This window comes from Sciurus carolinensis, chromosome 16 (assembly GCF_902686445.1).
Source record: "Sciurus carolinensis chromosome 16, mSciCar1.2, whole genome shotgun sequence".
Taxonomy (NCBI): Eukaryota; Metazoa; Chordata; class Mammalia; order Rodentia; family Sciuridae; genus Sciurus; species Sciurus carolinensis.
Window position 1 is genome coordinate 51,346,345 of NC_062228.1, and position 12,051 is coordinate 51,358,395.

Genomic DNA, 12,051 nt, shown 5'->3' on the forward strand with positions numbered 1-12,051 from the left:
AACCATCTGAGGACGCATCCTCAGACTCCCAGGAGACAATCCCCGACGGAAGCCACAGCCTCTCTGGGTATTCCTGCTGTCGGGTGAACGGATTTTCACAGAATGTTGTGCCTGAGGTATTCTCCCCAACATGTCCACTTCTGCAATTTGGGCCTCCCCCTACCATTTCCATTTCCAGCTGGCCTGCGAGGACCCTGACTGGAAAACATCCTCCAGGACGAGGGTGGTACCTGTACCTGTTCCCATAACTACAACAGTCTGTACCTACTCAGCACGCACTGCGTGCGGATTACTCTCCTGAGGGCTTCACACATACCTACAATCCTCACCAAAAAGAAGAAATATCTGCCTCATCATCCCCTCCTGAGCCTCAGGGATTGAACCCAGGGGTGCTGAGCCACTGAGCCACGGCCCCAGCCCTTTTTATATTTTATTTAGAGACAGGGACTCACTGAGTTGCTTAGGGCCTCTCTCAGTTGCTGACCCTGGCTTTGAACTCACGATCCTCCTGCCTCAACCTCCCAAGCCGCTGGGATTACAGGCATGCGCCACCACACCCGGCTATCATCTCCATTTTTACAGTAATATCCCCAAAGTGGCCCATCTCCATGATGTCACATCCTCCCCTACTCAATCTGGGCAGAGGGTGTCCTAAGATTTCTCCGGTCTCCTGAAGGAAATCCACCTTCCAGAACGCCCTCTGCCCTCCCCGTTTCCCGGAGTTGACAAAGAGCCAGCGATTTGTCTTCTGTGTACCTGTCACTCACACACCTGTTCCCGACACCGCACTCACTAGTTCACAGCCCTTCATAAAACCTTAGTTTTCTGAACCTGGATCCCTTTCAAGGAAAAGGCAGGGCCAGGTCACCTGTCCTCTTAAAAAGTCATTTTTACTGAACCATCAACTATTTGCACAGCCATTCCCTGGCCATAAAAGGGATGTACCGGGGACAGACGCTGTAACTAGAAGGAAGTCAAGACTCGGAGAGTCTCTGGAATGGTCACAGAGGGGAGGAGACTTCGGATCCATGAGGAGTAATAAAACACACCCAGAGGCTGTGACCTTTGAACAATGGCAGCCCCACCTGGCTCTCTCCATGCCCACTGGCCTCTGACTTCCTTCTCACGGCCCCTCCTGGCCTCGCTTTCACACACCAATAGAGAGGCCCAGGAGCGGGGCCTGCAGGTCACCCAGCACCGAGCGGCAGGGTGGAGGCAACAGGAAAGGGAAGAGTGTACGACTCACAGGACCTGAGTCACCCGTGAGTGTCACCTGGGCAGGGAGAGGATTAGCGAAGACGGGCAACGTGGTCCCAGGAGTTGTAGGAAGGAGCTGGACTTCCTGGAGGATGACTAACTCGCTGAGAGCCGAGGGCAGAAAGCGTCACTTAGAGTCCCAGTGTCCCTCCCTTCTCCCTCTGTTGGGTTACATTCCTCTGTCCATAGATCATTATTTACTGAGTTGTGTTCCAGGAAAAAAAAAAAAATCTCAACTGGATTCCTTCAAGTCCCAATCCAAGAGGGTCTGCCACCTTAGGGATGACCAGGCACAACATTACTCTGGGGGAGAAGAGCGGGTACCGGGGGTTGAACTCAGGGGCACTTGATCACTGAGCCCCATCCCCAGCCCCGTTTTGTATTTTATTTAGTGACAGGGCCTCGCTGAGTTACTTAGCACCTCGCTTTGGTTGGGTTGGCTTTGAACTCGCGATCCTCCTGCCTCAGTCTCCCGAGCTGCTGGGATTACAGGTGTGCACCACCACACCCAGCTCAAGGCACAACATTTTTAAGAAGTTTATGCAGGGAATTGTGTGTGTGTGTGTGTGTGTGTGTGTGTGTGTGTGCGTGCTGGGGATTGAACTCAGAGGTAGTTTACCACTGAGCTACATCCCCCGTCCTTTTTATTTTTCAGTCTGAGACCGGGTCTCACTAGGTTGCCTACAGCCTCACTAAATTGCTGAGGCTGGCTTCAAACCTGCGATCCTCCTGCCTCAGTCTCTGGGATTACAGGCATGCGCCACCAGCCCAGCTCTGCAGGGGCTTTGAATGTCAGCCTAAGGAGTTTGAACTTCGTCATATAGATGATAAGAGTCATTGGAAGGATTTAAGGTCAGAAACTTGACCAACGGCATTTTCAGAAAGATTACTTTGACAGTGTTATACAAGATAACTTGGGGAAGTGGTTCTTAACGTTGGCAATTCATTAGAATTAGCTGGTAGTTTTCTTTTTTAACACTTCTCTTTGAAATATTTTCAGACTTTGAAAAATGTTTCAAAAACAGAGTCCTCATATACTCTTCGCTCTGCTTTCCCAAATGTTAATGTTTTTGATAGCCACAGCCCTGTCATCAAAATCAATACCTTATCACAGATAGCATACAGGAAACTAACCTACAGAGTTCATCCAAACCGTCTACCTTCACTAATGTGCTATTTTTGGACTAGGAACCAACCCAGGATCACATATTGAATTCAGTTGTTTTGTCTTCTTAGTCTTTTTTAATCTGGAAAATTTCCTCAAAATTTTTTCTGTCTTTATGATCTTCACATTTATTTTTTGGTACCAGGCATTGAACCTAGGAGCACTTAACCACCGAGCCACATCCACAGCCCTTTTTATGTTTTTAGAGACAGGGTTTCCATGAGTTTTTTAGAGCCTCATTGCTGAGGCTGGCTTTGAACTTGAATCCTCCTGCCTCAGCCTCCTGAGCCTCTGGGACTACAGGTGTGCACCACAGCACCCAGCAGATTTTAACATTTTTTTAAGAGTACTGACCAGTTATTTTGTCAAATGACCCTAGATGAGGGCTCACCTAGTATTTCCTCATGATTAATCAGGTGACGCACTATGAATAGGAATACCACAGAAATAAGGCTGTGGCTTCTCAGTCTACCACATTAGGAGGCCCATGATGTCACTCTCCCTCTCGTTAATGATAACTTGGAGCACTTGGCTGAAGTTTCTACAATGCAAAGTGACTCTTTTACTTGGAAGCATTCTTAAACCACCAACACCTAGGGCCACACCACAGACCAATCAGATCAGACTGCCTCGGGGTCAGGCACAGGCCCTGATAGCTGTTAAGATGCCCTAGAGGCGATTCTAACCCACATTCAGAGTTGGAAACCAACCCAGAAGATTAGAATCCTGGAAATCAGCAAGGATGTCATTTCTTGGGGCTTTCTTTTTCAGACCATCCAGTTCCAAGCACAGATAAATATAGCTGAACTTTGGCCTGGACCCACAGTAGGAGACAGGGAAGGCCCCAAATCCCCTGATTGGGAAGGTAATGTGTGAGCAGAGTGCTGTCCAATAAAAAGAGGAGGCAGGACATAAAGCCACCAGCCCTCCCACTCTATTTTCCATCCAGACCTCGAGAAACATTCGCTGCTCTCAAAGTACACACCATATCATTTTACTATCATAAGCCTGACATGAGTGCCCAATCGCCACTGACCGGAAGGGAATCATAAATCTTGATATAAATATCCAACCGCACATGCAAAGATGGATGTTTCCGGGTAGAGAGAAATAAACAATCCACAGAATCCGGGTCAGAGGTGTGGAACCTCCCGGAAACAACCCGTCCCCCTCACTTGGTCTTTTGCCCTTAACCTCTTCTGAAGAGGGTAAGGACCCCGTTGTAAAATTCATGAACTAGGAATGTGTACACATCTTTTGTCACCAGGCTGTTGAAGCAAGTCACTGGGCTCAGCTTCCTCAGGGTGTTTATCTTGGACTTCATCGGGCTGGGGTTGTGGCTCAGTGGTGGAGCGCTTGCCTGGCATGTGTGAGGCACTGGGTTCGAGTCTCAGCACCACATATGAACAAATAAATAAATAAAAAATAAAGGTCCATCGACAACTAAGAAAATATTTAAAAAAAAAGAAATCTCATCAATCTCCCCTGTGGGGGACCATACGATGCCAAGTTAAAGAAAACACCAATCTAACCAAGATCCACAGGGAGGGAAGACCCCTCCAGAGCTATCCCTAAGGCCTCCACCTGACCGCAGGTCTGCGCTGCCAGTTCTGGGGGACCTGCTACCAGGCAATAACCGGAAAAGCGGGAAGAGAGCACCAACACTCAGAAAGGTTTTGTTGTGTTGTTTGTTTGTGTTTGTTGCAGCCCTGGGGATTGAACCCAGGGACACTGAGCCACATCCCCAGTCCTTGTCATCATTTATTTTGAGACAGGGTCTTGCTCAATTATTTAGGGCCTCACTAAGTTGCCCAGGCTGGCCTTGAACTCGTGATCCTCCTGCCTCAGCCTCCTGAGCAGCTGGGATTACAGGTGGGTGACACGAAGCCCAGTCAGAAAGTAATTAAAAAAAAACAAATACCGGCTGAGTGATAGAGCGCTGTCCTACCATGTGCGAGGCCCTAAGTTCCACCCCCAGTACTCCAAAGAGAGAAGAAGGAGGAGGGGGAAGAGGGGGAGGAGGAGGGGAAAGAGGAGGAGGAGGAAGGGAAGGAGGAGGAGGAGAGAAAAAGGAAGGGGAAGAAGAAGAAAAAGAGGAGGAGGAAGAGGAGAAAGAATTATTAACTTAATTATCCTCAATTATTACACAGTCAATATTCTTCAAGTGCTCCTATGGGGTCTCACTGACAGAAGCTGGCACATAATTAAATGCTAATACATGGGTGAAATAATCAAAGCCAAGTGGGATCCATTGGGTCAGGAATGTCTCAGAGAGTTTTCATGAAAGAGGCAGGATTCTGGTTAGGCCTTTGAATGGTTGAGCCTTAGAGAAGCAGAGGCAAGGAGAGACAAGCCAAGGGAACCAGGTGCCAGGCACAGTGGCGGACGCTGGATTTGAAGCGAGAGTGGTCTGGGGCTGCGGCTCGGTGGCAGAGCACTTGCTAGCACATGTGAGGCACTGGGTTCCATCCTCAGCACCACATAAAAAAATAAAAATAAACAAATTACAGCTTTAAAAAAAAATGAGTGGGTTTGCATGTTATTTCATTTATTCCTTTCAATCCCCTTAGGGGATTATTTCAGAAGAGGATGCTAATCTTCAGAAAGATGAAGTAGCTTGTCCCTGCTGGAGGCTGATCTGGAATTAGAAACTAGGTATGTCCGGCTCCAGAGTCCTTGGCATTGTCTCTACCGCTGAGCGGGGAATGAACACAATATATTTAGAAAACAGGAAGAAGCAGGGATAGCGACCACAGAGCCATACCGTTAAGAAACAGGCAAGGGCTGCTGGCCTGTAATCCCAGCAGCTCAGGAGGTGAGGGCAGGAGGATTCCAAATTCCAGGCCAGCCGGGCACCTGAGAGAGGCCCTGACTCAAAAAATTAAAAGGTCTGGGGAGATAGCTCAGTGGTAGAGCACCCCTGGTTTCGATTCCCAGTACCAAAAATAAAATAAAATAAAAATAGGGAAGTTAGGTAAGTTTGCTAAAAGGGATCGACCACATGTCACAGGGTCACGGAAAACAGACAGAGACATTTGAACTTAACTTGTGATTAGTTACAGAAGAGCCATTACGGAAGGTTTTGAGTAAGGGAGTGACCAAAGGGACACCTTGAGCAAAGATCAGTGGGAATGGGGAAATGGGAGTTTTGAGTTCCTCAATGACAGAGGTGGCACGGACAGTAAAGGGGCCTCGGGATGCAGTGGAGGGAGGGCTGGACTCAGCAGCTCTGGCTTAAATGCAAGAAGAGTTTAGAGTCTCTCTCCAGACTTCCTTCTTTCTTCATCTATAAATCAGGTGCAATGAGAATTCATCAAATGACTTCTAAAGCTTTACTTTTCAAAGTGTGGTCCTCCAACCAGCGCTAATGGCAAGATCCAAAAGCATTTCAGAAATACAGAACCTCAGTCTGAGCACATGGCGGCATGTGTCTCTTGTCCCAACTCTTCAGGAGGCTGAGGCAGGAAGATCCTTTGAGCTCAGGAGTTTGGGGCCAGCCTGGGCAACATAGGGACACCCCATTTCTAAAAAAAAAGAAAGAGAAAGAAAAGAAAGAAAATCAGAATCTGTATTGAAAGGATCCATGTACACAATAAAGATTGAGAAGCACTTCTCTAAAATGACTTCCAGTTCCAAAATGAAACTATTTCTCACTCAATTCTCAATTCTGTCACTTCATGGGAGGGAAAAAACAAAAGTTGGGTTGGGGTTGCGGCTCGGTGGTAGAGCGCTTGCTTAGCATGTGTGAGGCACTGGGTTCCCTCCTCAGTACCACATAAAAAAATAAATAAAATAGAGGTATCGTGTCCATCTGCAACTAAATAATAATAATAATAATAAGTTTACTTGTTCGCTTCATTCGTACCCTTTTCCTGATCCTAACAGCCTCTCTGAGGCTTGCCCACACCAGGTCTTAGGTTTTAGGAAACACCAGTGGGGTGGTGCTGCCACCTTGTGGCCATAATCAGCAAGTGCACTTAACACAGTTCTCACTAGCAGAGGGGGAAGGTTGGCAGGAGGTGAAGTCCAAGTCCCAGATGCGATAAGAGAATCACAACTGAGCACAACGACTGCAAGTAACTGTCAGAGATTGAGTTCAGCCTGCATCAGAGAGCAATGTTACATTTAAAAAGACAGTTTTTATAATAACCAGTAATGTGGTAGTAGTGGAAAACATGGATTCCCTGCCAGGTTCTGCCTTTGTGACACTAAAAATCACTGTGTAACAGCTGAACACAGTGACTCAACCTATAATCCCAGCAACTTGTGAGGTCAAGGCAGAAGGATCCCAAATTCAAGACCAGCTTCAGCAACTTAGCAAGACTCTGCTTTGTTGTTGCAGTTTCTGGTGCCAGGAATTGAACTCAGGGGCACTCGACCACTGAGCCACATCCCCAGCCCTCATTTGTATTTTATTTAGAGACAGGGTCTCACTGAGTTACTTAGTGCCTCACTGTTGCTGAGGCTGGCTTTGAACTCTCGATCCTCCTGCCTCAGCCTCCCGAGCCACTGGGATTATAGGTGTGTACCATCACATTCCTCGACACTCTGTCTTAAAATTAAAATTTTGAAAAAGAATTGGGGCCATAGCTCAGTGGTGGAGCACTTCCTGGTTTCAGTCCCCAGTGTCACCCCCCCCACACACATACACAAAGAAAAGCATGACAGGTCTTTTCAATCACCCAGCCCCGCCTGAACTCTGCCAGTAAACATGTAATTTTCCAAGGAAACTTCCTTCTCCTGGGACAGCTCTTTTTCTTCCTGAGCCAGATGATGCATGCTCCCCAATGCTAGTCCTACTCTGCCGGCCCCCAAGGAAATCTAATACCTCTTCACACAACAAACCTTCAAACCCTTGCAAACAATCCCCAATGACATAATCAGAAGCCCATGCAGCAAGGGAAGAGCAGCAACCACAGTTGAGACTGAACTCTAGGAATGTCCTAACCCGGCCAGCAGGGCAGCAGGAATACCTGCTTCCCCATTCAGCACCGCACCCTAGTTTGAAAGCCAAACACCATGTCAGTCAGCTAATGTGGGAGAAGTGGTTTCTCCTACCTGGGCTGCTGCAGGGGTTCCTTGCCTGCGTAGGTATCTACTTCTTTTTTGACACTGGGGATTGAACCCAGGGTCGCTTACCCACAGAGCCACATCCCCAGCCCTTTTTATTTTTTTATTTGGAGACAGGGTCTCACTAAGTTGCTTAGGGCCTTGCTAAGTTGCTGAGGCTGGCCTCGAACTTGTGATCCTCTCTCCTCAGCCTCCGGAGTCACTAGGATGACAGGCGTGTGCCACTCCGCCTGGCTATACTTCTTATGTAGTTTTATTTTTTTAAGGAATATTTATCAGCCCCTGTGCAGGGAAGCAACAAAGAGGAATTGGACCTGGTCCCTGACCTCACAGACCCCAGGCCACGGAGGGGACCCAATTCAAAGCCAGATGCCTACAATTCAGTGCGAAACACCACAGTAGAGGTGAATATTGCATTTTTGCATTCATTTTATTAATCCCTTGTGAAAAAGCTTCCACTCCTGGTTTTCTTAGCTCTTCCTTTCAAGCTTAAAGTGGAGAGAGAGAGAGAGAGAGAGAGAATGTAGGTGTCCCAGATTGTCCTTTTCAGTCCCTATTAGACTGAGCTTTTCTTTCTGGCTAATGAGCATGGTTGTGGGCTCCCGCTTCAATCTGAATACGCTCGCTCTCCTAGTAGGGTATTTGGGTATGCAGCAGCATTTTACAGAAAACCTAGGAAGCCAGGAAACCTGTGTTTTAATGCTGTGACTTTGAGACTGGCTGATGGCATTGAGCTAATCATATAACTTCCCTGCACTTTATTTTATTTATTTTGGGGTTACCGGAGATTGAACCCAGAGGTACTTCACCATGGAGCAACGTCCACAGCTCTTTTTATTTTTTATTTTGAGGCAGTGTCTTGCTAAGTTGCTTAGACCTCCCTGCACCCTAACGTTTAGTTCTGTAAAGTGGGGCAGGGGGGCACATCTCCATCAGCCTGTGGATTTGGGGTGCTCCTGAGACCTTGCTCTGCTCACTATCCAACACGCAGCAACTGCCAGGCTCACATCAGGCACTGCAGCCTTCAGTGATTAACGTATGAGCGACAGCAACGCGAAGGGTGGATTTGGTCAGCGAAGATCCTCCAACGCTGGCCAACTGCAGGAATGAATGGGGAAACCAATTTCCCAGGGAGAATGGCATCTGCTCCCTACTGTCACCTGCCCTCTTCCAGGGAGGGGACCTTTAAAAGTCAGACTCTTAGGACACAATAATGTTTCCAAGATGGGACATAAAGGGTTGTCAACGTGTGTGTGTGTGTGTGTGTGTGTGTGTGTGTGTTGCAGTACTAGGGATTAAACCCAGTGGTGTCCAACAACTGAGCTCCGACCCAGTACTTTTTTTTTTGGTACCAGGGATTGAACTTAGGGGCGCTTAACCACCAAGCCACATCCCCAACACTTTTAATACTTTATTTAGAGACAGGGTCTCACTAAGTTGTTTAGGGCCTCGCTAAGTTGCTGAGGCTGAATTTGAACTCATGATCCTCCTGCCTCAGCCTCCCAAGTCACTGGGATTATAGGCATGTACCACCATGCCAGCAGAAGTTGTCAATATCACTAAGAGAAAAGTCCATTTGCCTTACAGGCATTTTGTTGTTCTTCTTCTTGTTTTTTTAACTTAGTACACAGGATTGAACCCAAGGGTGCTTAACCACTGAGCCATATCCCCAGCCCTTTTTAATAATTTATTTAGAGACAGGGTTTCATTGAGTCTCGATAAATTGCCGAGACTGGGTTTGAACCGGATCCTCCTGCCTAAGCCTCCCAAGTCGCCAAGACTACAGATCCAGATTATGGGAGCTTTATATCAATGAATCTGAAGGACCCACAGCTCCCTCCCATGGTATACCCACCCCAAGTCCAGGGAGGGGAAAACCAGACAGAGAACTGACAGGGAGCCAGGGCCTGAGGAAACAGGGTCAACAGACCGAGGGGACCTGGAGGAAGGTCTGAGGAGCCCCCTGATCCGACTGTGACTTCAGCGAAGACGGACGGACAGGTCCACAAGGGAGGCAGACATCCCGCCAGGCTCCGTGCGTGCGCGCCCATTTCCCTGTAAGGGTTTCTTCCTTCCTATGAATCGCACGTCCACACACTCTCCCACCCTTCTGGCCTAGTTAAGGGGTTACGTGACGATCGCTCCATTCAACAAATATCTGTGGGGTGCTCCCACGGAGCCAGGCCCTGCGTGAATCCCGTGAGTCCCAGGAATACCAAAGTGAGCCATCGACAGCCCCTGGCCTCAGAGTTCCCCCGTCCGATTAGCTCCAGACTCCAGCCTCCTGACACCCCACCGCACCGTCCTCCTCTCTGCTCCCCACCAGCCCAAATTCCACCCCACACCGTAAGACCCAGCTTAAGTGCCACCTAAACAGGGTCCCTCTCCGTCCCCCGTGAACTCCTGCCACCTCTGAGAGTTGACTCCACGGACACCTCCAGGTTTTATGACGTGTACGTCATCCCCTTGGTTAGACTTGAGTTCCTCGAAAACAGAGACCACTTTTAGAATTTTTCAGAAAGCAGCCAGAGCCTTCAACTTTAGGACACTCTCCCACACGACAACAGCCTGAGATGATTTGAAAACTGAGGGGAAGGAATGATGGAACAAAAGACAAAAAGGATTTGACCTGTGCCTCACATCTTCCCCCCACCCCTTGGGAAAACAAAGCCACCCACCCTCTCACTCCTAAATGGAGACTTCCAGGGAGGACTTCCTTATTTCCTGTTCCTTCAGCCCCCACAAATATCACCAGGATTCGAGCTTCATCTCTCCTCTTTCTTTGGCAAAAGAAGTCTCTAGAGCAGGCGTCAAGTTTGTGAGTTGCTGAAGTTCCACGACTACTACAGACTGGATTGTGAATGTCCCCCAGAGCCTGGGTGTTAAAGGCATGGTTGCCAGCGTGTGGTGCTACGAGGAGGTGGCGAACCCGCAGGAGGTGCAACTCCAAGGAAAGAACCTTGGTCAATCCGGCGCCATGGTGCACACCTAAAATCCAGCAGCTCTGGAGGCTGAGGGAGGAGGATCAGGAGTTCCAAGCCAGCCTCAGCAACATAGCGAGGCCTCAGCAATTCAGCAAGACCCTGTCTCTAAATAAAAGATTAAAAAGGGCTGAGGATGTGGCTCAGGGGCTAAGCACCCCTGGGTGCAATCCCCGATACTAAGGAAGGAAGGAAGGAAGGAAGTTAGGTCACTGGGAGTGTGGACTTTAAGGGGACATCAGGGCCCTGGCTCCTTCCTGCCTCTTCTTTGCTCCCTGGCTGCCATGAGGTGAGCAGTTTCCTCCACCATGTACACCTGCCCCTCCACAGGCCCAAAAGCAACAGGACCAACCAGCCATGAACTGAAACCTCCAAAACCATGAGCCAAAATAAACCTCTCCTCCTTATAAGCTGATTATTTCAGGTATTTTTTCACAGTTAATGCAAAGTTGAGTATCACAGTAACCTTTAATGTTTACTCTAAGTATTATTAACTTTCTTATTTTACCTTGAGGCATTCAAACAAGGTATGAAGCCAGGAGCCCCAGCAGCCTGGGCAAACATATTTTAAAGACTCCTTCACTCCTGTGACTCCTGTTTCCCAAGCCCTCTTGAACCTGAACCCAGTTCCCTCTCTTTGAGATTGGAGCGACTTAGCCACAGCTATTTTCCTGGTGAACAATCAGGCTGGTCTTACCCACAGCTCCAGGGGCAGCATTCCGGGCAAAGGAGAACTGCTTCTTCTGGCTCTCAAACACCTTACATGGCGAGAGAACTGGTGGGAATCGTAAACAGAGGACAGGGGAGCGTCCCAGGCAACACCATCACCATTGCCGATCCTTTGCCAAGGACAGAAGTGGGAAGGACAAAGGGGAACCAGACCATGTCATCCTCTCTTGCCAACCCGTTCCCACTTTCTTGCTAGAGATAGTCACTGAAAGGTAGAAGGAAATTCGAATAAGCAAAAGTCTTGAAGATATCAGAGCACGCGGTGGGGCAGGGAGGTAAGGAGGAGGACCAGAAGGAATAGGTACTGCTGCCAAGTTGTCAATCACTTATGCACTCAAGAATGCTAAGTTTCTTTGTGTGACCAGTTTTACCTCCAGATTCCCGTAAAGCACCTGATCCGATCTGTTATCTAACCACAAGGGCAGCGTGCCTTTCCTGTTCTTACTCTCTAAAGGGAACACTAGCCTGGGACTGAGGTGCTGACCACCACGCTGAGTGGACCATCCCAAGAAATCCGGAGCCTCTGACTGGGAACTTCCACACACAGGGCAAGCAGCTTCCAGCATCACCGACAGCCATAATGAAGGTTCTGATCCCGTCCCTCCTTCTGCTGCTGCCACTCATGCTGACGTCCATGGTCTCTAGCAGCCAGAATCCAGGTAAATAAGATTATTTTTTTATGAAGCGGGGAAAAGGGGCAGAAAACGTGTCAAAACCGGCCAGACGTGCGTTAAAATGTGACTCCTTTTGCTACAAAGATTTAGGGAAAGTCAGCCTTTCTGGGTGCCGGTTTTCTCATTTCCGAAAAGATGGAACCAGTACTTATACCCAAAGGGTGTTGTGAGAGTT

The 12,051-nt window shown here is 48.4% G+C and overlaps 1 protein-coding gene and 1 long non-coding RNA gene across 3 annotated transcripts in view; one reads left to right on the forward strand and one right to left on the reverse strand.

Moving 5' to 3' along the window:
• Positions 1-4,965: 4,965 nt before the first annotated feature.
• Positions 4,966-12,051, reverse strand: part of LOC124966655 (uncharacterized) — a 44,768-nt gene continuing 37,682 nt past the window's right edge. For both annotated transcript variants that reach the window (XR_007105380.1, XR_007105379.1), the window contains one exon: positions 4,966-5,946. This is a non-coding gene — a long non-coding RNA (uncharacterized LOC124966655). The remainder of the gene's footprint in view (positions 5,947-12,051) is intronic.
• The window catches only part of Cxcl17 (C-X-C motif chemokine ligand 17), a 15,010-nt gene continuing 14,117 nt past the window's right edge, over positions 11,159-12,051 (forward strand). Inside the window, exon 1 of the mRNA XM_047528183.1 lies at positions 11,159-11,861. Coding sequence (XP_047384139.1) covers positions 11,783-11,861 — 79 coding nt within the window. The 5' untranslated portion in view covers positions 11,159-11,782. The remainder of the gene's footprint in view (positions 11,862-12,051) is intronic.